The sequence below is a fragment of the Rutidosis leptorrhynchoides genome, chromosome 5, assembly GCF_046630445.1.
Source record: "Rutidosis leptorrhynchoides isolate AG116_Rl617_1_P2 chromosome 5, CSIRO_AGI_Rlap_v1, whole genome shotgun sequence".
NCBI lineage: Eukaryota > Viridiplantae > Streptophyta > Magnoliopsida > Asterales > Asteraceae > Rutidosis > Rutidosis leptorrhynchoides.
In genome coordinates, this window is record NC_092337.1 from 421,624,329 (window position 1) to 421,649,915 (window position 25,587).

The 25,587-nt window shown below is 34.6% G+C and overlaps 2 protein-coding genes across 2 annotated transcripts; one reads left to right on the plus strand and one right to left on the minus strand.

The window, feature by feature from the left end:
- The first annotated feature begins 426 nt into the window (after positions 1 to 426).
- Positions 427 to 2,272, plus strand: LOC139847239 (translationally-controlled tumor protein homolog). Its single transcript, XM_071836893.1, has 5 exons — positions 427 to 580; positions 1,455 to 1,528; positions 1,642 to 1,770; positions 1,881 to 2,038; positions 2,142 to 2,272. Exons 1-5 carry the CDS (start codon positions 553 to 555, stop codon positions 2,257 to 2,259), a joined length of 507 nt encoding a protein of 168 aa, XP_071692994.1. The 5' UTR covers positions 427 to 552; the 3' UTR covers positions 2,260 to 2,272.
- Positions 2,273 to 4,534: 2,262 nt separating this feature from the next.
- LOC139848087 (NADH dehydrogenase [ubiquinone] iron-sulfur protein 5-B-like) lies at positions 4,535 to 7,616 on the minus strand. The gene is made up of 2 exons (XM_071837815.1): positions 7,426 to 7,616; positions 4,535 to 4,830 (listed from the first exon to the last, which is right to left on the minus strand). Exons 1-2 carry the CDS (start codon positions 7,573 to 7,575, stop codon positions 4,729 to 4,731), a joined length of 252 nt encoding a protein of 83 aa, XP_071693916.1. The 5' UTR covers positions 7,576 to 7,616; the 3' UTR covers positions 4,535 to 4,728.
- Between the last annotated feature and the right edge of the window lie 17,971 nt (positions 7,617 to 25,587).

Genomic DNA, 25,587 nt, shown 5'->3' on the forward strand with positions numbered 1-25,587 from the left:
AAATATAATAAAATATTATTGTAACACACTAACTAACACACTAACTGACATAGGTCACCACTCCCTACTTTTTCTGACTCAGCAAGTCACGCATGACATGCCAAGTGACCTCAGTGACCACTCTCAGTGCTCTAATTACAATCCTAACGCTATATTGAAAAAATCAAATTTTTTTTTTAATTTTTTTTTTTTTGGTAATTGGTAAATGAATCTTTAAAGATGCTAGGGTACAAGACTAGATGCCCAAAAGTCAAAAGTTGAAAGCAAGAAAAAAGAATCGGATGCTTTAAAAAAGTTTAAACCCACATTCCATACACTAATCTCGGACCCATATGATCAAATAATTACAAAGAAAAGGGCACATTTGAAAATAAAAAAGGTAAAACCTAATTTTGTAAATTGACATAAAGTCCTGTTTTACATCATCTTTCTCAAAACCCTCGCCCTATATAAAGTCGCTGTATATCCGCTCCCCAAACCCTCTTCCCCTGTCGCAAGTTGCTTTCTTTTTTGCTACCACCGATCCAAGAAAGCATCTTGCACAAAACAAACATGTTGGTCTATCAAGATTTGATTTCTGGTAATAATTTTTTTCTTTATATGTATCATATCATCTGTTTTGTATTATTCGAATTGAGTAATTGTGTAGATCTAGGCGTGATTTTTTATATGTCTAGATTAAAAACTTTATAGACTTCCAGTTTAATTCCCGGATTATAGTTGTATTAGATCTGTATAATTATCTGTATGTACATACAATTATTTTTGTTAATTGTACAGTATTAGTTTTCTTTAGTTAAGTTATCTTTGAGATTTTTCTTATTTATCCATAATTATTATCTTTATCTTTATGTTTATGGGTTCAAATTTTATTAATATTGATTGATGTAATTTTTGAATCTTTTTTACTGGGTAGTCTTGTTTGTAGTTTCTTTTGTTTCTTTAGTATAAGTTTTTTTTAGAGATTTTTTTATGCATAATGTTTATGTTTCAGGGTTCAAACTTAACTAATATTGTTGTAAATTTTGAATCTTTTTTACTGGGTAATCTTGTTTGTAGTTTCTTATTAAGAACTGTCGTTTTAATTTTGTATTGTCACAAACAAGAAAAAAAAGTATAGCTTTATTGTGACCTTATTGTGGTGTTTTTAAATATGAGCTTTTTTATTTAATCATTTATGGGGTTTGAAAATTAAATAGTGTTCTTTTTGTTAAGATTGTTAGGCAGACTTGTATGGTTTTTTTTATTGAAAAACATGAATTAGGGAGTATGTACTTATATATATGCAAACAAATATGCCAAACTATTGCTGTTGATTCATTGTATGCAATAGTTTTCTAAATAACAATGTGGATTGATACTCGTAGAAAATTAAGTATCTTTGCTAGTTTTTTGATATATTTTGTTTAAAGGTTAGTTGCGTATCTTATCTGATATTGTATCTCTATCTGTAGGTGATGAGCTTCTCTCTGACTCGTTTCCTTACAACGAGATCCTGAATGGGATCCTATGGGAAGTTGAAGGAAAGGTATATTATAATACCACTTCTCAAAAGTTTAAGTCTTTTTATGTTTTGCACATTAATCGTACACTGATCACAATCATGCTAATGATATATTATACATAAATGTATGTTTGCAGTGGGTAGTACAAGGAGCTGTGGATGTTAACATTGGTGCTAACCCTTCTGCTGAAGGAGGTGAAGATGATGAAGGTGTTGATGATCAAGCTGTGAAGGTTGTCGACATTGTTGACACCTTCAGACTCCAGGTAAATATTAATAATAAAAAAAAAAATGAAAATTTGATTCTCATAAAGTGATGTCTTAAATTCATAAAAGCTCATAGATTGATTATAATTTGAAAATATTGTACGTGCAGGAGCAACCACCTTTCGACAAGAAGCAGTTTGTTGGTTACATTAAGAAGTACATCAAACTTATTACGCCCAAGCTTGATGAAGAGAAGCAAGAGTTCTTCAAGAAAAACATTGAGGCAGCAACAAAGTACCTTCTCTCAAAGCTCAGTGACCTTCAGTTGTAAGTCTCGTGTTGATTTATTAGTAAAATTTTGTCCAATTTTTGGCGTTTATTATAAGTTTTAAGTAGATGAAAACAATCTAATTTGGTGTTTGTTTTGCAGTTTTGTTGGTGAGAGCATGCATGATGATAGTACAATTGTGTTTGCTTACTACAAAGAGGGAGCTACTGACCCGACATTTTTGTACTTTGGCGTGGGGTTGAAGGAGGTTAAATGTTAAGAAATGTCAATCAATCGGATAAGGCAGCTAAGAGTTGCTGTAGTTGTTGCTTTCTAAGTTTGGGTTTTGTTCTACTATTTTTTATGGATCTACAAATTTACTTGCTTTAATGTTTCTTGTTAGTTTTGGACTGCAATTGGTATTTGATTTAAGTTTTATCTTCGTATTGATTTACCATCAGTTAGAGCTAGCCCCTGTGAGTTTCCAAGCTAGTGTGGATTTCAACTTAAATTTATAAGTGAAAAATCACTTTGATATAAGTTCATTGTTTGGGTTTGAGTCCAATAATATTATGCATATTGGGTCATAAGAATATAACAGTGCGTTTGATAAAATATAATTAAGCGCCAAATGGTATAGAACCTGAATGAGTCAAAGATTCAAGTTGAACGTAATTTGAATGATTAATAGAGTATCTCAAATCTGAATGATTCAGGACAAATTAAACAATTCAGCATTGTTTGTCGTTCGGATTTCACAAATAAACGCACCATATGATGAACGAACGATTCAATTAAAAAGCAATCGGGCACACTCTGAAGTCTAAATCACCCAGAGACCAAATCCACAATTTTTAGCTTATATCTTACTTCATCCTAAGATTACAAGATAATAGTGTTCCAATTAATGAATGATTGCATTTTTATATTTGAAAATGTCAAAAGAAAAGTGTTATTACTGTAATTTAATACAAGACAATACAAAACTGTTCTTATCACATATCATGTCGAGGGTCACACTATCATAGGGTCATTGATCTTTGGCCCTTGTTTAAGATGAAAATCATGGATTCGAATCTGCATTCTTGACGTAGAACGTTCCCAAGAGAAACTAACAAATAATAATTTAAATCATTTATGTAACAAATTTGAGAGGTTTCATAACCAAGATTGTAAAGATCCTTTTACATGAACAACTTTGTCAGATCTTTATAACATGAATACAATAAAATCAAATAACGTAGAACTTTATTCAAAGGATTCAGATTATTAACCATAATCACACATGGCATACAAGCATCTACCTTGGTTAGCACACTTCTCAAAGCAAGCTCCACAATGGCGATTATCATTCCTAATGTCTACACATTTTCCATCACAACAAACAAGATCATATCCACAAACATGTCCACAACCCCCACAATGGTTGCGGTCACTCATGACATCTTTACAAAACTTACCAAAACAGCACACTGAACCGCCCCACGGATTTTTCTCAGGATTCGTGCAGAAATATGGGTCGTTTTGACACCATAAAACACTCTGCCACCCCCTAGACACAGCACGAAAGAAGTTTGAATGGGTTGTTATGCTAGAAACAGAACCTGTTCGTGTTCCAGACATCACATGAATGGTGCTTAACAAGAGAAAGAAGAGCAACAAACTACGCGATTTGAATGATGGTGCAACATAATTGAGACTATATCTTGAAAAGTATGAACAAAGCATGCAGTTCTGCAGAGAGAAACTGACATGGGTGTGTATGGATGAAGCCTGAGGTTCACTATATGCAACTATCTTCTTAAAAGGAGAGAGCTGGTAAGTATGAAAAAATTAAAATATATATATTTACGCAAAGGTCGACCTAACATGATACAAGAAATATAAACAAATGTAATTGATGAAACATGCTAGGCTATGTCACTATACTCTTCATAAGTCAATGAGAATCTATTAACTACTCATTTTTGTATACATGTAGTAGCTAAGTTATGAGACTATTATATTATTAAAACAAATGGGACTAGTAGAGTCAGCAGTATTAACAAGAAACATGAGGAACTACCACATAAGTTTTGAGTTATCTTTTTTTTTTCGCCAAAAAAAAAAGTAGTATTAACAAGAAACATGAGGCACTACCACATAATAATATAGCAAAGGTTCAGAATTCATTAGATATAATCACATCACACATGTATTACAGATCGTGTAAGTGCTTGTACCTGTATAGACATATTACATATGCATGAACATAGACGTATGTTTAAGTTGCTACATATTTACATTTTGTGTGAATATGTGTGTGTGGTTACAGATTTATGTATGCGCGTTGCAACTAAACTCTTTACAGACAAAAATGTATGTATAATTTGTAAATGTACACGAATACTAATGCTGCAAATTCTATACTCAAACTATAGAGGTTATAACCATTTAATATGTTCACTCTCTAGGTCACCCATACTTAGATAATGTTATAGTGATTACTCAGAAGCAGCAAAATACTTAAGCAGAGCAAAACTAAAAATGCGAAATACACCAACAGTTGTCAAAGACACAACAAAAAGGGGTCTATGATTAACATTATGAATAAGATTCAATTCGACAATATTATAAGCATATTGCTGACGAAAATGTAATTAAACACTTGGAACAACAAAGAGGCGCACAAAATTGCACCAAATTTCAAGAAACGGAATAGATTGTGCATTTCAATCATTATTAAACAACAAGAAAGGAGCCTTTTACACTAGTGATGAGGAACACCGTCTCCATCTCCACCTTTTGCCTTCTGTGCAGCAGCTCTTATCTGACGCTGCTCCTCTTTGTATATCCGGTTTCGTCGTTGAAACTGCCAATGTAAACCCATATCCAATTTTTGTATATTAGTAGAGAAGAAAAAGATATTGTTCACAAAGTGGTTATTTCGGTAAAGAATTCGTAATGTTTACTATATATATTTGTAGACAACTAGTGGTAAAATCATTTATACCCCTACAGGTTAACAAAATGCCAAAATTCAAAGTGATCAGGTGTACGAAACTTGTACTCAAACAATGATTATGAACTAACAAACCAATAGAAGCAGCACTATTGAGTAGCGACCCTAATAACTTAAAGAGTTTCGCCACGTGATTCACTTTTATTGCTTACCTCTATAACAATTACCAACTGATTGTCCTATAACAATTACCAAGTAAAAGAGGTTACTCTTATTCATGTATATATAAATATATGTAAATACCATACACTTACTTTGTGTGTATTATTAAAAAGAAGGTGAGATCATGGACTGATGTGCAACAAAACATGTTATTATAATTTTTCAATGAAAAACTGTAAAATTGTACTATTAGTATCTTAAGTAAATATGTTTTAAAGCTTTCAAAGGATTTGTGGAGTTCTTATGCTCCTAGTCCTTAGAGGCAACCATCTACACTTTTTATTCACTCATACAACCATAGTATTAATTATCTTAAGTAAAAAGTATTAATCAACCCATTAGATCCTTCTATATCTGCAGATATAAGTTTATCATTTACTGACTAGAATTGACTTAATTACATGTTATGTGAAAGGTTTCAAATAATGACACATTTACCTTTAATACAAGCACGTTTTCGAGTCAGAAAATTAAAGATTATTTTTCTTCGAGTGCCTATAACTTTTAGGTAAAAAATACACTCCCTTCGTCATATTTTCTTATGTCCATATTGCCTTTTTTTTTCTTTCCCAAAACGATTGTCTGCTTGTAAAAAATAACCCCATTTTACCCTCATTTGTACTCTCAATCATTTATTTCTTAACACTTAGCAGTCTAACTTGTCTTAAATACTAGGACAAAACTGACATCTACCCAACATATCTTAAAATCAATGTTAAGGATCAATAATATTGAGATGATAGAGGTATAACTTTACAGCACGCTGCAACGGGCGTGTGAACTCGTTAATAAATATAACTTCAAAATTATATAGCATTTTTTACTGATGAAACCGGATTAAAATCATGACCCTAAAATGAAGAGGAAACCTCACTAATAGAAAAAACCTACATAAACAAAACACTACAATAATTGACTTTAGAACTCCAACTGCAACTGATAAGCAATATTATACCAGGATTCACATAGCATATATAAGTCCATCTTGCTACCCATTATAGCAGTATCAATATGTTATGCCTATTCAGTAAACCAAGTACGTTTTTGGAATCAGAAAAATAATGATTATTTTTCGTCGAGTGCCTATAACTTATAGGTAAAAAAATACACTCCCTTGTCATATTTTTATGTCCATATTGCCATTATCGTTTTCCCAAAACGATTGTCTATTCGTAAAAAATAACCCTATTTTACCCTCATTTTTTACTCTCAACCATTTACTCGTATTTCTTAACACTTATCAGTCTAACTTGTCTTGAATACTAAGACAAAACTGACATCTATCCAACATATCTTAAAATCAATCATTGTCGAAGATCAATAATACTGGAATGAAGAAGGTATAACTTTACAGCCTGCTGCAACGCGCGCGTGAACTCGATCCTAAAACTTTTAAATTCTATAGCAATTATCACTGATGGAACCGGTTTAAAATCATGACCCTAAATGAGGAGGAAACCTCACGAACTGAAGGCATAAACATAAACCAAACACTACAACAATTGACTTTAGAACTCCAACAGCAACTGATAAGCAATATTATACGAGGATTCACATAGCATAAATAACTCCATCTTGCTACCAGTTATAGCAGTATCAATATGTTATGCATATTCAGTAAACCATCAAATCAAATTAGAGGAAAATTTTAGAAAATGCATTGTGCATAAAACAGTGATCAAACCAAGTTCAAATATCGGTCCGTCATTTCATTTAAAAAGAAACAATTTTATAAATAAAAATAAATCAAGTCTTGCAGCACTTGCAAGACGAAATTAGCTCCAGTGCCAGATCACCGGATGAGTATTCAAAAACCAATATAATATCTCAACACGAACTAGCACACCCCTAACCCCTAATTAAATATAGATGCATTTTGAATATTCATCAAAATCAAATTCAAATATCAAGTCCAGGGTAAAATTTCATATCTTAAAGAAGCAATTACATCATATATCCATCAGCCACATCAACAACAAAGCAAACAGAATCTGGTCATACTTGTTTGACCGCTAAAACCTCTAAATGTTTAGGTTAGATGATGCAATAGGCTGATCGGCTAGTAGAATCATACAGTAAGGCCTAATCCTCTCACTATTACTAAGTTCATCACATCAATTAGGGTTTATAATAGCCCTAAACATAACAGCCTGTCAATCAATACAGATCTCTGCATAATTCAACATCTATGAGCAAATTAATGTTCTAAACATATACAAAATACATAAAAATAATATCATCAATTGAATTCAATTTAGTCAGATTCAGGTAAACTGTATGCACCTCTTTAGAGTGATGAAGACACTCAAGATAGTCTTCACGAAGAAGAGAACAATCTTTAGGCTCTCTGCAACGAGACATGCACTCGCTGAAATCCATCCAGAAATCGTAACATCTTCCCTTGTTTCCAGTTATTCCCCACCCAGACGCCATTGATTTCTAGTTTTGACCTTTTTCTCTTTCTCAACCTAACCAAGGTTCATGATGGTCGCCTGCAGTGTATTTTGGTTATGGGCTTATTATTTGTTTTTGGGCCATCAAAGGTTATTTGGGCCTCATTGCTAACTATTTTTGCTCTAGCATAGTAGCATGTAATCATGTAGTCAATTGGTTATATTCCACTTTAAAATTTGTTTTGATAGTTACGCAGTATATTGTAAGTTATTGTGAAACCAGGTTGCCTAGTGGTTCAAGTTTATATATAGGTATATAAGTTTTTAAGTTTAAACCTTACTAACATCATATCATTTTGGTAAATGGTCAAAAACGATCATGGATAATCTGATTAGGTTACGTACTTCCGAGTAAAAGTACTCAGACTTTGGTTAATCGGAATAGAGAAAAGCTTATTTGTTTGTTCGATTATTGGGGAGTGATTCGTACACCACTAGAAATTATCCATACACCACTAAATATGTTGGAAGCTTCGACGAGCCCAACACACCCACTATAGAGGATCTAGACTATACAAGACTCACTACACCAACACTTTGGCGTTGTTTAGCCTTTAATTTTATAAATCCTTAGTGCACAATGTACTTAGGCGACAATGTCGACCATATATCGTTCAGGCGGTATAACCGACCATGTATTACTTAGGCGGCAAAGCCGACCATATAATAGATACAACACAAGTGCACTAAGAACTTAAACACAAACTAAGGCTTGATCGGGAAACTTAACAAAAACACTTATATTAAATTACAATTACAATATTACTTACAAGCTTTCTCTTCTCTACTTTCGCTAACTCACACTCTTCTTCTCTTCTTCACAACTCACTTCTTATTTCACTCTTACTCACAACTCTCACAACTTACTTCACACTCTACAAATGAAATCCTCACCCTTATTTATACTACTCCATGGAAGTTTCTAGAAACTAGATATTTCCATGGATATATATAAATATCTAGATATTTTTATACATATAAATATCTAGATATTTCTTACACACATAAATATCTAGATTTTTCTTTACATTTTAATATCTAGATATTTTTCATATACATATTAATATCTAGATATTTTACCCATATACATATACTAATTCCATATTATTCTAAATTTGCATTGTATTTTAACACTCCCCCTCAATGCAAATTTTCTTCCAACGATGTCTTGCTGACCATTCCAAGTGCTTCTCTGAATTTTGTAAACTTCGGTTTACTTAGGCTCTTGGTGAATATATCTGCAACCTGTTCATCTGTCTTTGTTGGCATCATCTCGATCTCTCCTTCAAGGACCTTCTCGCGAACATAGTGATAGTGCACTTCTATATGTTTTGTTCTCGCATGAAAGACTGGATTTTCTGCTAGACGAATAGCTGATAGGTTATCGCAGAAAAGCTTTACTTGATAATCTGTTGATTGATGAAGATCTTCCATTAGTTGCTTCAACCACATAATTTCTTGTGTTGCTGATGCTGCCGAACGATATTCTACTTCAGTGCTTGACAAGGATACTGTTGGTTGTCTCTTGCTGCACCATGATATTACTCCCGATCCAAGACTAAACATGTATCCAGTTGTTGACCGTCGTGTATCATAGTCTCCAGCGTAATCGGCGTCACAATATCCAGTCACGTGACATTCTTTTGTTTTCTTGTATAAAATACCAAAGTTAATAGTGCCTTTAACATACCTTAAGATGCATCGTACAACATCAAGGTGAGGCTTCTTCAGATTGCTCATGTATCGACTAACCACTCCAACTGCATAAGATATATCTGGCCGGCTTATTGTGAGATAAATAAGACTTCCGACCATCTTTCGATACATGGTAACATCTTGAAGACATTTTCCTTCATCTGCTCGTAGTTTTGTATTCGGATCCATCGGAGTTGAGATAGGTTTGCAATTAAGCATTCCGTACTTTTGTAAAAGATCTCGCGCATATTTCTGTTGTCCCGGAAATAATCCTTCTCTTTTCTGCTCTATTTCGAGTCCAAGAAAATGTTTGAGTTCTCCAAGCTCCTTCATATGAAATCTGATAGACAGATTCTCCCTTGTTCTTTGGATATCCACATAGTGATCTCCCGTGATGATTAAGTCATCCACATATACTAGCACTATGGCTAGTTTTCCTTGATCTTGTTTCACAAATAAACTAGAATCTGAAGGAGCAACTGTGAAACCACTTTGTACTAAGAACTCGCCAATCTTCCCGTACCAAGCTCTTGGAGCCTGCTTCAAGCCGTATAGTGCTTTCTTTAATTTGCAGACATGCTCAGGATGGATCTTGTTCTCAAAGCCTCTTGGTTGCTCCATATAAATGTCTTTGTCAAGTTCTCCATGTAAGAAAGCGTTCTTGACATCCATCTGCCATAAATTCCAAGATTTGCTAGCAGCTAAAGCTAGTAGAGCTCGAATTATTGTGATCTTCGCCACTGGACTAAACGTTTCTTCATAATCCAGCCCATATTGTTGAGAAAAACCTCTAGCAACAAGTCGAGCTTTATACCTTTCAATGGAGCCATCTGATCGAGTCTTCACCTTGTAAACCCATTTACAAGATATTGGTTTTACATCTTTTGGCTTTGGAACTAAACTCCATGTCTGGTTTTCTTTTAGTGCATTAATTTCTTCTTCCATCGCTTTCTGCCATTCTTGACTTTGTGCTGCTTCTTCATAAGTGGAAGGCTCAATAGGTATTGATTCATCCACATGAGCAGCATTGGCATACCTCGGATTAGGTTTCCTCGACCTTGTTGATCTCCGTAATTCTTGCACATGCTCCTCGGCATCCATTTGGCTTGGACGAACCTCTTCGGATGTAGATTGATGTACCCCAGTTTTCCATGGACTCGTTTCCTTAGAGTACGATCCATCTCCTTCTTTAATTGGATCCGATATGTGCTCTTTATGTTCTTCTTTTTCTTCTGGACCTTCTTCTAATCCATGAGATTCTGGAAGCTCTATCTTTTGAGGTGACCACCATGAAGACGCTTCATCAAATACCACATTTCTTGAAGTATGACACTTTCTGGTATTTGGATCACAACATCTCTATCCTTTTCTTGATTCATCATAACCGACAAAAATGCACCGAATTGCCTTCTTCTCAAATTTGCTTCGTAGATGATCTGGCACGAAGACGTAGCATACATATCCAAAAACTTTGAGATGGTTGACGGTTGGTTTGATCTTCCATAATCTTTCATATGGTGAAATATATCCCAACTTTGTTTGTGGGAGTCTGTTAATCACGTACGATGCCGTCCTCATACATTCGGCCCAAAATCTGCCTGGTACATTCTTACCATGAAGCATACTTCGACAAGTTTCAGCAAGGTGACGATTCTTGCGTTCCGCCACTCCATTCTGCTGTGGAGTATTGGGACAAGTTAATTGTCTTCTAATCTTGTGCTTCTCAAGATAGATATTGAACTCAGTCGATAAATATTCTCCTCCATTATCTGTGCGTAAGCACCGGATCTTAGTATTGAGCTCACTTTCTACCTTGTTCTTGAACTCTTTAAACTTCAGAAAAGTCTCCGACTTCTCCTTCACGAAGTAAACCCACACATATCTTGAGAAGTCATCAATGAATGTCACCATATATTTCATACCTCTAAGTGATGTTTGTTTCACTGGGCCGAAGACATCTGAGTGTATGTGAAATGTCCCGTTCTTATTGATTAAAAACGTTCCATATTAATTGATTTCGTTGCGAGGTTTTGACCTCTATATGAGACGTTTTTCAAAGACTGCATTCATTTTTAAAACAAACCATAACCTTTATTTCATAAAAAAAGGTTTAAAAAGCTTTACGTAGATTATCAAATAATGATAATCTAAAATATCCTGTTTACACACGACCATTACATAATGGTTTACAATACAAATATGTTACATCGAAATCAGTTTCTTGAATGCAGTTTTTACACAATATCATACAAACATGGACTCCAAATCTTGTCCTTATTTTAGTATGCAACAGCGGAAGCTCTTAATATTCACCTGAGAATAAACATGCTTTAAACGTCAACAAAAATGTTGGTGAGTTATAGGTTTAACCTATATATATCAAATCGTAACAATAGACCACAAGATTTCATATTTCAATACACATCCCATACATAGAGATAAAAATCATTCATATGGTGAACACCTGGTAACCGACATTAACAAGATGCATATATAAGAATATCCCCATCATTCCGGGACACCCTTCGGATATGATATAAATTTCGAAGTACTAAAGCATCCGGTACTTTGGATGGGGTTTGTTAGGCCCAATAGATCTATCTTTAGGATTCGCGTCAATTAGGGTGTCTGTTCCCTAATTCTTAGATTACCAGACTTAATAAAAAGGGGCATATTCGATTTCGATAATTCAACCATAGAATGTAGTTTCACGTACTTGTGTCTATTTTGTAAATCATTTATAAAACCTGCATGTATTCTCATCCCAAAAATATTAGATTTTAAAAGTGGGACTATAACTCACTTTCACAGATTTTTACTTCGTCGGGAAGTAAGACTTGGCCACTGGTTGATTCACGAACCTATAACAATATATACATATATATCAAAGTATGTTCAAAATATATTTACAACACTTTTAATATATTTTGATGTTTTAAGTTTATTAAGTCAGCTGTCCTCGTTAGTAACCTACAACTAGTTGTCCACAGTTAGATGTACAGAAATAAATCGATAAATATTATCTTGAATCAATCCACGACCCAGTGTATACGTATCTCAGTATTGATCACAACTCAAACTATATATATTTTGGAATCAACCTCAACCCTGTATAGCTAACTCCAACATTCACATATAGAGTGTCTATGGTTGTTCCGAAATATATATAGATGTGTCGACATGATAGGTCGAAACATTGTATACGTGTCTATGGTATCTCAAGATTACATAATATACAATACAAGTTGATTAAGTTATGGTTGGAATAGATTTGTTACCAATTTTCACGTAGCTAAAATGAGAAAAATTATCCAATCTTGTTTTATCCATAACTTCTTCATTTTAAATCCGTTTTGAGTGAATCAAATTGCTATGGTTTCGTATTGAACTATATTTTATGAATCTAAACAGAAAAAGTATAGGTTTATAGTCGGAAAAATAAGTTACAAGTCGTTTTTGTAAAGGTAGTCATTTCAGTCGAAAGAACGACGTCTAGATGACCATTTTAGAAAACATACTTCCACTTTGAGTTTAACCATAATTTTTGGATATAGTTTGATGTTCATAATAAAAATCATTTTCTCAGAATAACAACTTTTAAATCAAAGTTTATCATAGTTTTTAATTAACTAACCCAAAACAGCCCGCGGTGTTACTACGACGGCGTAAATCCGGTTTTACGGTGTTTTTCGTGTTTCCAGGTTTTAAATCATTAAGTTAGCATATCATATAGATATAGAACATGTATTTAGTTGATTTTAAAAGTCAAGTTAGAAGGATTAACTTTTGTTTGCGAACAAGTTTAGAATCAACTAAACTATGTTCTAGTGATTACAAGTTTAAACCTTCGAATAAGATAGCTTTATATGTATGAATCGAATGATGTTATGAACATCATTACTACCTTAAGTTCCTTGGATAAACCTACTGGAAAAGAAAAAAATGGATCTAGCTTCAACGGATCCTTGGATGGCTCGAAGTTCTTGAAGCAGAATCATGACACGAAAACAAGTTCAAGTAAGATCATCACTTGAAATAAGATTGTTATAGTTATAGAAATTGAACCAAAGTTTGAATATGATTATTACCTTGTATTAGAATGATAACCTACTGTAAGAAACAAAGATTTCTTGAGGTTGGATGATCACCTTACAAGATTGGAAGTGAGCTAGCAAACTTGAAAGTATTCTTGATTTTATGTAACTAGAACTTGTAGAATATATGAAGAACACTTAGAACTTGAAGATAGAACTTGAGAGAGATCAATTAGATGAAGAAAATTGAAGAATGAAAGTGTTTGTAGGTGTTTTTGGTCGTTGGTGTATGGATTAGATATAAAGGATATGTAATTTTGTTTTCATGTAAATAAGTCATGAATGATTACTCATATTTTGTAATTTTATGAGATATTTCATGCTAGTTGCCAAATAATGGTTCCTACATGTGTTAGGCGACTCACATGGGCTGCTAAGAGCTGATCATTGGAGTGTATATACCAATAGTACATACATCTAAAAGCTGTGTATTGTACGAGTACGAATACGGGTGCATACGAGTAGAATTGTTGATGAAACTGAACGAGGATGTAATTGTAAGCATTTTTGTTAAGTAGAAGTATTTTGATAAGTGTATTGAAGTCTTTCAAAAGTGTATAAATACATATTAAAACACTACATGTATATACATTTTAACTGAGTCGTTAAGTCATCGTTAGTCGTTACATGTAAGTGTTGTTTTGAAACCTTTAGGTTAACGATCTTGTTAAATGTTGTTAAACCAATGTTTATAATATCAAATGAGATTTTAAATTATTATATTATCATGATATTATCATGTATGAATATCTCTTAATATGATATATATACATTAAATGTCTTTACAACGATAATCGTTACATATATGTCTCGTTTAAAAATCATTAAGTTAGTAGTCTTGTTTTTACATATGTAGTTCATTGTTAATATACTTAATGATATGTTTACTTATCATAGTATCATGTTAACTATATATATATCCATATATATGTCATCATATAGTTTTTACAAGTTTTAACGTTCGTGAATCACCGGTCAACTTGGGTGGTCAATTGTCTATATGAAACATATTTCAATTAATCAAGTCTTAACAAGTTTGATTGCTTAACATGTTAGAAACATTTAATCATGTAAATATCAATCTCAATTAATATATATAAACATGGAAAAGTTCGGGTCACTACAGTACCTACCCGTTAAATAAATTTCGTCCCGAAATTTTAAGCTGTTGAAGGTGTTGACGAATCTTCTGGAAATAGATGCGGGTATTTCTTCTTCATCTGATCTTCATGCTCCCAGGTGAACTCGGGTCCTCTACGAGCATTCCATCGAACCTTAACAATTGGTATCTTGTTTTGCTTAAGTCTTTTAACCTCACGATCCATTATTTCGACGGGTTCTTCGATGAATTGAAGTTTTTCGTTGATTTGGATTTCATCTAATGGAATAGTGAGATCTTCTTTAGCAAAACATTTCTTCAAATTCGAGACGTGAAAAGTGTTATGTACAGCCGCGAGTTGTTGAGGTAACTCAAGTCGGTAAGCTACTGGTCCGACACGATCAATAATCTTGAATGGTCCAATGTACCTTGGATTTAGTTTCCCCCGTTTACCAAATTGAACAACGCCTTTCCAAGGTGAAACCTTAAGCATGACCATTTCTCCAATTTCAAACTCTATATCTTTTCTTTTACTGTCCGCGTAGCACTTTTGTCGACTCTGGGCGGTTTTCAGTCTTTGTTGAATTTGGATAATTTTCTCGGTAGTTTCTTGTATTATCTCCGGACCCGTAATCTGTCTATCCCCCACTTCACTCCAACAAATCAGAGACCTGCACTTTCTACCATAAAGTGCTTCAAACGGCGCCATCTCAATGCTTGAATGGTAGCTGTTGTTGTAGGAAAATTCTGCTAACGGTAGATGTCGATCCCAACTGTTTCCGAAATCAATAACACATGCTCGTAGCATGTCTTCAAGCGTTTGTATCGTCCTTTCGCTCTGCCCATCAGTTTGTGGATGATAGGCAGTACTCATGTCTAGACGAGTTCCTAATGCTTGCTGTAATGTCTGCCAGAATCTTGAAATAAATCTGCCATCCCTATCAGAGATAATAGAGATTGGTATTCCATGTCTGGAGACGACTTCCTTCAAATACAGTCGTGCTAACTTCTCCATCTTGTCATCTTCTCTTATTGGCAGAAAATGTGCTGATTTGGTGAGACGATCAACTATTACCCAAATAGTATCAAAACCACTTGCAGTCCTTGGCAATTTAGTGATGAAATCCATGGTAATGTTTTCCCATTTCCATTCCGGGATTTCGGGTTGTTGAAGTAGACCTGATGGTTTCTGATGCTCAGCTTTGACCTTAGAACACGTCAAACATTCTCCTACATATTTAGCAACATCGGCTTTCATACCCGGCCACCAAAAATGTTTCTTGAGATCCTTGTACATCTTCCCCGTTCCAGGATGTATTGAGTATCTGGTTTTATGAGCTTCTCTAAGTACCATTTCTCTCATATCTCCAAATTTTGGTACCCAAATCCTTTCAGCCCTATACCGGGTTCCGTCTTCCCGAATATTAAGATACTTCTCTGATCCTTTGGGTATTTCATCCTTTAAATTTCTTTCTTTTAAAACTCCTTGTTGCGCCTCCTTTATTTGAGTAGTAAGGTTATTATGAATCATTATATTCATAGATTTTACTCGAATGGGTTCTCTGTCCTTCCTGCTCAAGGCATCGGCTACCACATTTACCTTCCCCGGGTGGTAACGAATCTCAAAGTCGTAATCATTCAATAATTCAATCCACCTACGCTGCCTCATATTCAGTTGTTTCTGATTAAATATGTGTTGAAGACTTTTGTGGTCGGTATATATAATACTTTTGACCCCATATAAGTAGTGCCTCCAAGTCTTTAATGCAAAAACAACCGCGCCTAATTCCAAATCATGCGTCGTATAATTTTGCTCGTGAATCTTCAATTGTCTAGATGCATAAGCAATCACCTTCGTTCGTTGCATTAATACACAACCGAGACTTTGCTTTGATGCGTCACAATAAATCACAAAATCATCATTCCCTTCAGGCAATGACAATATAGGTGCCGTAGTTAGCTTTTTCTTCAATAACTGAAACGCTTTCTATTGTTCATCCTTCCATTCAAATTTCTTCCCTTTATGCGTTAATGCAGTCAAGGGTTTTGCTATTCTGGAAAAGTCTTGGATGAACCTTCTGTAGTAACCAGCTAGTCCTAAAAACTGGCGTATGTGTTTCGGAGTTTTCGGGGTTTCCCACTTTTCAACAGTTTCTATCTTTGCCGGATCCACCTTAATACCTTCTTTGTTCACTATGTGACCGAGGAATTGAACTTCTTCCAACCAAAATGCACACTTTGAAAACTTAGCGTACAATTCTTCCTTCCTCAATACTTCTAACACTTTTCTCAAATGTTCACCGTGTTCTTGGTCATTCTTTGAGTAAATAAGTATGTCATCAATGAAAACAATGACAAACTTGTCAAGGTATGGTCCACACACTCGGTTCATAAGGTCCATGAACACAGCTGGTGCATTAGTTAAACCAAACGGCATGACCATAAACTCGTAATGACCGTAACGTGTTCTGAAAGCAGTCTTTGGAATATCATCTTCTTTCACCCGCATTTGATGATACCCGGAACGTAAGTCAATCTTTGAATAAACAGACGAGCCTTGTAGTTGATCAAATAAGTCGTCGATTCTTGGTAGTGGGTAGCGGTTCTTGATGGTAAGTTTGTTCAACTCTCGGTAGTCGATACACAACCTGAATGTACCATCTTTCTTCTTGACAAACAAAACAGGAGCTCCCCACGGTGATGTGCTTGGTCGAATGAAACCACGCTATAAAAGTTCTTGTAATTGGCTTTGCAGTTCTTTCATCTCGCTGGGTGCGAGTCTGTAAGGAGCACGAGCTATTGGTGCAGCTCCTGGTACGAGATCTATTTGAAATTCAACGGATCAATGTGGGGGTAATCCTGGTAATTCTTTCGGAAATACATCGGGAAATTCTTTTACCATGGGAACATCATTGATGCTCTTTTCTTCAGTTTGTACTTTCTCGACGTGTGCTAGAACAGCATAGCAACCTTTTCTTATTAGTTTTTGTGCCTTCAAATTACTAATAAGATGTAGCTTCGTGTTGCCCTTTTCTCCGTACACCATTAAGGGTTTTCCTTTTTCTCATATAATGCGAATTAAATTTTTGTAACAAACGATCTCTGCTTTCACTTCTTTCAACCAGTCCATACCGATTATCACATCAAAACTCCCTAACTCTACTGGTATCAAATCAATCTTAAATGTTTCGCTAACCAGTTTAATTTCTCGATTCCGACATATATTATCTGCTGAAATTAATTTACCATTTGCTAATTCGAGTAAAAATTTACTATCCAAAGGCGTCAATGGACAACTTAATTTAGCACAAAAATCTCTACTCATATAGCTTCTATCCGCACCCAAATCAAATAAAACGTAAGCAGATTTATTGTCAATAAGAAACGTACCCGTAACAAGCTCCGGGTCTTCCTGTGCCTCTGCCGCATTAATATTGAAAATTCTTCCGCGGCCTTGTCCATTCGTGTTCTCCTGGTTCGGGCAATTTCTAATAATGTGGCCCGGTTTTCCACATTTATAAAAAACTACATTGGCATAACTTGCTCCGACACTACTTGCTCCGCCATTACTCGTTCCGACACCATTTGTTCCTTTCGTTCTATTAACCCCTGGTCCGTAGACCTCACACTTCGCCGCGCTATGACCATTTCTTTTACACTTGTTGCAAAATTTGGTGCAGAACCCCGAGTGATACTTTTCACACCTTTGGCATAGCTGTTTCTGATTGTTGTTGTTGTTGCGGTTATTATTGTTGTTAGGATGATTGTTATAGTTGCTGTTGTTGTTGTTGTTGTTATTGTTGTTGGGCCGTTTGTTGTAGTTGCGATTGATGTTGCGATTGTTGGAATAATTGTTGCGATTATTGTTGTAATTGCTGTTGTTGTTGTTTTGGTGATTCTTATCACCGTTTTCCTCCCACTTTCTTTTGACTTGCTTCACATTGGCCTCTTCAGCAGTCTGTTCTTTAATTCTTTCTTCAATCTGGTTCACTAGTTTGTGAGCCATTCTACATGCCTGTTGTATGGAGGCGGGCTCGTGTGAACTTATATCTTCTTGGATTCTTTCCGGTAATCCTTTCACAAACGCGTCGATCTTCTCTTCCTCATCTTCGAATGCTCCCGGACACAATAGGCACAATTCTGTGAATCGTCTTTCGTACGTGGTAATATCAAATCCTTGGGTTCGTAACCCTCTAAGTTCTGTCTTGAGCTTATTGACCTCGGTTCTGGGACGGTACTTCTCGTTCATCAAGTGCTTGAATGCTGACCACGGTAGTGCGTATGCATCGTCTTGTCCCACTTGCTCTAGATAGGTATTCCACCATGTTAACGCAGAACCTGTGAAGGTATACGTAGCGTACTTCACTTTGTCCTCTTCAGTACACTTACTTATGGCAAACACCGATTCGACCTTCTCGGTCCACCGTTTCAATCCGATCGGTCCTTCGGTTCCATCAAATTCCAAAGGTTTGCAGGCAGTGAATTCTTTGTAGGTGCATCCTACACGATTTCCTGTACTGCTAGATCCAAGGTTATTGTTGGTATGTAGCGCAGCCTGTACTGCGGCTATGTTTGAAGCTAGAAAAGTACGGAATTCCTCTTCATTCATATTCACGGTGTGTCGAGTAGTCGGTGCCATTTCCTTCAAAATAGTCAAATGGAACAAGTTAATCATACAGAATATTAAGAGTAGTTAATAGTATTTCGTAGCATAATATGAACTCATTTATAAAAGCTTTTTCTTCATATTAGCGTTTTATAAGTTTAAATTCGGGTAGTACCTACCCGTTAAGTTCATACTTAGTAGCTAATATATAATTCAACTACTACAATTTTATATGAAAAACAGATTATAATAATATTTCGCGTTCAAACTTTTACACAATATTTTACAAACTTACAATACCGCTTATTTTACATATAGCATGAAATATAGCACACAATAAATTTGATACAAGATGGTTGTGAAGATAATTCTAGCTAGTACACAAGTCGTTCAGCAAAGGCAATAAAGACACGTAATTCATACGTCCAGAAACAAGTCATGCATTCTGGTTTTACTAGGATTACTTCCCATCCTTGGTCTTGTGGAACATAACCGTTATGGCCGTTGATAAGACAACGTGTTGTAACGTCGTCAAAGGAACGAGGGTTACGTAATGTCCAACAGTCCCGTAACAATCTAAAAACCTCATTTCTTACCCCAATTACCGAATCCGTCACTTGTGGAAACGTTTTGTTTAATAGTTGTAGCCCGATGTTCTTGTTCTCACTTTGGTGAGAAGCGAACATTACTAATCCGTAAGCATAACATGCTTCTTTATGTTGCATGTTAGCCGTTTTTTCTAAATCACGAAGTCCAATATTCGGATATATTGAGTCAAAATAATTTCTTAACCCATTGCGTAAAATAGCATTTGGGTTCCCCGCAATATATGCGTCAAAGTAAACACATCGTAACTTATGGATTTCCCAATGTGATATCCCCCATCTTTCGAATGAAAGCCTTTTATAAACCAAGGCATTCTTGGAACGTTCTTCGAATGTCTTACAAACTGATCTCGCCTTAAATAGTTGTGCCGAAGAATTCTGACCGACTCTAGACAAGATTTCATCAATCATGTCTCCGGGTAGGTCTCTTAAAATATTGGGTTGTCTATCCATTTTGTGTTTTTATACTGTAAAATAGACAAGAGTTAGATTCATAAAAAAAAATACTTATTAATACAAGCAATTTTTACATATATCATAAAGCATAAGCACACTATATGTAACATCCCGCGTTTTTCCGTTAAATTTATTTTTAACACCGCCTTTTTCTTTTAAATAATACCTTTCGTTATTTAAATTCGTAGTTTCCGTTGACTAACGTTCATAATAATTCCGTCATTTAATTATAACATCTCTCGTTAACTTGCGTTTTAAAAATATTCGATCGGTTAAATCCCGCACCCGCTTTGAAACCCGAGGGACCGGAGTTGCCAAATGGGCAAACTAGTTGACTAGGTCAACTAGTCAACCCATTTCATCCATTCCATCATCTCCCTCATCCCTTTTCTCTCCATCTCAAGAACACACACACAAACCCATTCCATTCATTCATCATCTAAATTCAATCTTGGAAGCTCACAACAAATCCGATTACATATTTGGAATCCTCTCTTCATCCTCTACAATTTGATACCAACTTCATCTCGTTTGGGTAACATTTCTAAAACTCTAGATTTCTCTAAATTCGTGTTTTTGATTTGAAATGGTGTTAGTTAGTGTCTATGGCTCGAGTCTAACATGAATATATGTTTGGTTTGCTCGATTTGTTGTTTTTGGAGTAACTAGCATGAACTTGAAATGGGTGTGCTTAAATCCTTGATTTTGGATGAGTTAATGTTGTTAGATTGTTAAAGTGCATGTTTTAATTGTGTTACTAGTATCACTAGCTTCATTTTGATGTGTAGGTTGATTTGTAAAACTTCAAAAACATGATTAATGAATTTGTGATTCTTGACTAGGGTTTGATGGTTCTTGACATGAATTTTTGGATGCTTGAATGCCATGGAATGTTAATTGTTAGTGTTTAGTTGTAATGTATGCTCCATTACCTTCAAAACGGCATATCATATGTGTGAATTGGTTTCCCGAAACTCAAATTGCATTTGATGAACTTGAAACCTTGAAATGAACGTTTAATGATCACTTGATGAGTTTTCGGCTATTGTAAATGATGTTGTCGTTTGATGATAAGTGCTTAGTTGTGTTCCTTGTCAAAAGAGCTTTCCAACGGTATAAGATACGTCTTCTAGTTGTTTACGGTTTGCGTTTTATGGTTGTTTGAAGTTTTGACCAAGACTTGAACCTTGAAACTGACCAGGTGCCAGACCACGTGTTATGTCGCGGCGCGACACCTCTGGCCGCGGCGCGGCATATGCCGTGGTCAGATTCTGACCTACTTTGTCAAATTTCGAAAAATGTTTGCTATGCTACGCACCTCCGATTAACATGTAACTTGGCCAACATGCTCATATATGACTTCTAAGCTTAGAAAAATAGTTCGGGACCCGACCCGAACGTGTTGACTTTTCGTTGACTTTGACCAAGTTTGACTTTTTGTCAAACTTAACCAAATACTTATGCAACCTTTCTAACATGATTATTTACTAGTATCTTGCATGAAACTTGACAATTTGATTCACATGCTAATATAATCGAGTCGTAACGAGCCATAGGACTAATTGAACATCTTTGACCTATCGTGTTTACCGTTATTGATACAACCTATATGTTTAGGTCAAGACTAGCTGTAGTGACCCGAACTTTTCCATGTTTATATATATTAATTGAGATTGATATTTACATGATTAAATGTTTCCAACATGTTAAGCAATCAAACTTGTTAAGACTTGATTAATTGAAATAGGTTTCATATAGACAATTGACCACCCAAGTTGACCGGTGATTCACGAACGTTAAAACTTGTAAAAAACTATATGATGACATATATATGGTTATATGTATAGTTAACATGATATTATGATAAGTAAACATATCATTAATTATATTAACAATGAACTACATATGTAAAAACAAGACTACTAACTTAATGATTTTGAAACGAGACATATATGTAACGTTTATCGTTGTAACGACATTTAATGTATATATATCATATTAAGAGATATTCGTACATCATAATATCATGATAATATAATAATTTAAAATCTCTTTTGATATTATAAACATTGGGTTAACAACATTTAACAAGATCGTTAACCTAAAGGTTTCAAAACAACACTTACATGTAACGACTAACGATGACTTAACGACTCAGTTAAAATGTATATACATGTAGTGTTTTAATATGTATTTATACACTTTTGAAAGACTTCAATACACTTATCAAAATACTTCTACTTAACAAAAATGCTTACAATTACATTCTCGTTCAGTTTCATCAACAATTCTACTCGTATGCACCCGTATTCGTACTCGTACAATACACAGCTTTTAGATGTATGTACTATTGGTATATACACTCCAATGATCAGCTCTTAGCAGCCCATGTGAGTCACCTAACACATGTGGGAACCATCATTTGGCAACTAGCATGAAATATCTCATAAGATTACAAAAATATGAGTAATCATTCATGACTTATTTACATGAAAACAAAATTACATATCCTTTATATCTAATCCATACACCAATGACCAAAAACACCTACAAACACTTTCATTCTTCAATTTTCTTCATCTAATTGAACTCTCTCAAGTTCTATCTTCAAGTTCTAAGTGTTCTTCATAAATTCCAAAAGTTCTAGTTTCATAAAATCAAGAATACTTTCAAGTTTGCTAGCTCACTTCCAATCTTGTAAGGTGATCATCCAACCTCAAGAAATCTTTGTTTCTTACAGTAGGTTATCATTCTAATACAAGGTAATAATCATATTCAAACTTTGGTTCAATTTCTATAACTATAACAATCTTATTTCAAGTGATGATCTTACTTGAACTTGTTTTCGTGTCATGATTTTGCTTCAAGAACTTTGAGCCATCCAAGGATCCATTGAAGCTAGATCCATTTTTCTCTTTTCCAGTAGGTTCATCCAAGGAACTTAAGGTAGTAATGATGTTCATAACATCATTCGATTCATACATATAAAGCTATCTTATTCGAAGGTTTAAACTTGTAATCACTAGAACATAGTTTAGTTAATTCTAAACTTGTTCGCAAACAAAAGTTAATCCTTCTAACTTGACTTTTAAAATCAACTAAACACATGTTCTATATCTATATGATATGCTAACTTAATGATTTAAAACCTGGAAACACGAAAAACACCGTAAAACCGGATTTACGCCGTCGTAGTAACACCGCGGGCTGTTTTGGGTTAGTTAATTAAAAACTATGATAAACTTTGATTTAAAAGTTGTTATTCTGAGAAAATGATTTTTATTATGAACATGAAACTATATCCAAAAATTATGGTTAAACTCAAAGTGGAAGTATGTTTTCTAAAATGGTCATCTAGACGTCGTTCTTTCGACTGAAATGACTACCTTTACAAAAACGACTTGTAACTTATTTTTCCGACTAGAAACCTATACTTTTTTTGTTTAGATTCATAAAATAGAGTTCAATATGAAACCATAGCAATTTGATTCACTCAAAACGGATTTAAAATGAAGAAGTTATGGGTAAAACAAGATTGGATAATTTTTCTCATTTTAGCTACGTGAAAATTGGTAACAAATCTATTCCAACCATAACTTAATCAACTTGTATTATATATTATGTAATCTTGAGATACCATAGACACGTATACAATGTTTCGACCTATCATGTCGACACATCTATATATATTTCGGAACAACCATAGACACTCTATATGTGAATGTTGGAGTTAGCTATACAGGGTTGAGGTTGATTCCAAAATATATATAGTTTGAGTTGTGATCAATACTGAGATACGTATACACTGGGTCGTGGATTGATTCAAGATAATATTTATCGATTTATTTCTGTACATCTAACTGTGGACAACTAGTTGTAGGTTACTAACGAGGACAGCTGACATAATAAACTTAAAACATCAAAATATATTAAAAGTGTTGTAAATATATTTTGAACATACTTTGATATATATGTATATATTGTTATAGGTTCGTGAATCAACCAGTGGCCAAGTCTTACTTCCCGACGAAGTAAAAATCTGTGAAAGTGAGTTATAGTCCCACTTTTAAAATCTAATATTTTTGGGATGAGAATACATGCAGGTTTTATAAATGATTTACAAAATAGACACAAGTACGTGAAACTACATTCTATGGTTGAATTATCGAAATCGAATATGCCCCTTTTTATTAAGTCTGGTAATCTAAGAATTAGGGAACAGACACCCTAATTGACGCGAATCCTAAAGATAGATCTATTGGGCCTAACAAACCCCATCCAAAGTACCGGATGCTTTAGTACTTCGAAATTTATATCATATCCGAAGGGTGTCCCGGAATGATGGGGATATTCTTATATATGCATCTTGTTATTGTCGGTTACCAGGTGTTCACCATACGAATGATTTTTATCTCTATGTATGGGATGTGTATTGAAATATGAAATCTTGTGGTCTATTATTATGATTTGATATATATATAGGTTAAACCTATAACTCACCAACATTTTTGTTGACGTTTTAAGCATGTTTATTCTCAGGTGATTATTAAGAGCTTCCGCTGTCGCATACTTAAATAAGGACGAGATTTGGAGTCCATGCTTGTATGATATTGTGTAAAAACTGCATTCAAGAAACTTATTTTGTTGTAACATATTTGTATTGTAAACTATTATGTAATGGTCGTGTGTAAACAGGATATTTTAGATTATCATTATTTGATAATCTACGTAAAGCTTTTTAAACCTTTATTGATGAAATAAAGGTTATGGTTTGTTTTAAAATGAATGCAGTCTTTGAAAAACGTCTCATATAGTGGTCAAAACCTCGCAACGAAATCAATTAATATGGAACGTTTTTAATCAATAAGAACGGGACATTTCAGTTGGTATCCGAGCGTTGGTCTTAGAGAACCAGAAAATTTGCATTAGTGTGTCTTATCGAGTTTGTTAGGATGCATTAGTGAGTCTGGACTTCGACCGTGTTTTCTTTAAAAATGATTGCTTAACATTTTTGTTGGAAACTATATATTTTTAACATATGAATATTATGTGATATATTAATATCTTAACGTGTTTGATATTATGTGATAGATGTCTACCTCTAGAACAAGTCCCATTGACTCACCTAATAATAATGAAGAGTCAAATGTAAATTGGAATGATTCGTGGACTGATTCACAAGTTCCCGAAGAGGAACCGGAAGAAGAATCGGAACCGGAAGAAGAATCGGAACCGGAAGAAGAAATAGAACCGGTGGGGGAAATAATAAAACGGTTAAGTAAAAGAGAATCCTCAACCAACCGACCAAGGTTAATTATGGTCAATGGTGTTTCCGCCAAGGAAGCAAAATATTGGGAGGATTACCAATTCTCCGATGAATCGGATTCCGACGAGAATTCCGATGATGTTATAGAAATTACCCCAACTGAATTTAAAA

Bases quoted from the DNA above. Each gene is read 5' to 3' on its own strand.
- LOC139847239 (XM_071836893.1), top strand. From the start codon at position 553: ATGTTGGTCTATCAAGATTTGATTTCTG. The intron at 1,529-1,641 runs GTATATTATAAT...GTATGTTTGCAG, and splicing joins TATGGGAAGTTGAAGGAAAG to TGGGTAGTACAAGGAGCTGT. The intron at 1,771-1,880 runs GTAAATATTAAT...TTGTACGTGCAG, and splicing joins TTGACACCTTCAGACTCCAG to GAGCAACCACCTTTCGACAA.
- LOC139848087 (XM_071837815.1), bottom strand. From the start codon at position 7,575: ATGGCGTCTGGGTGGGGAATAACTGGAAACAAGGGAAGATGTTACGAT. The intron at 4,831-7,425 runs GTGCATACAGTT...TTACATTGGCAG, and splicing joins GTCTTCATCACTCTAAAGAG to TTTCAACGACGAAACCGGAT.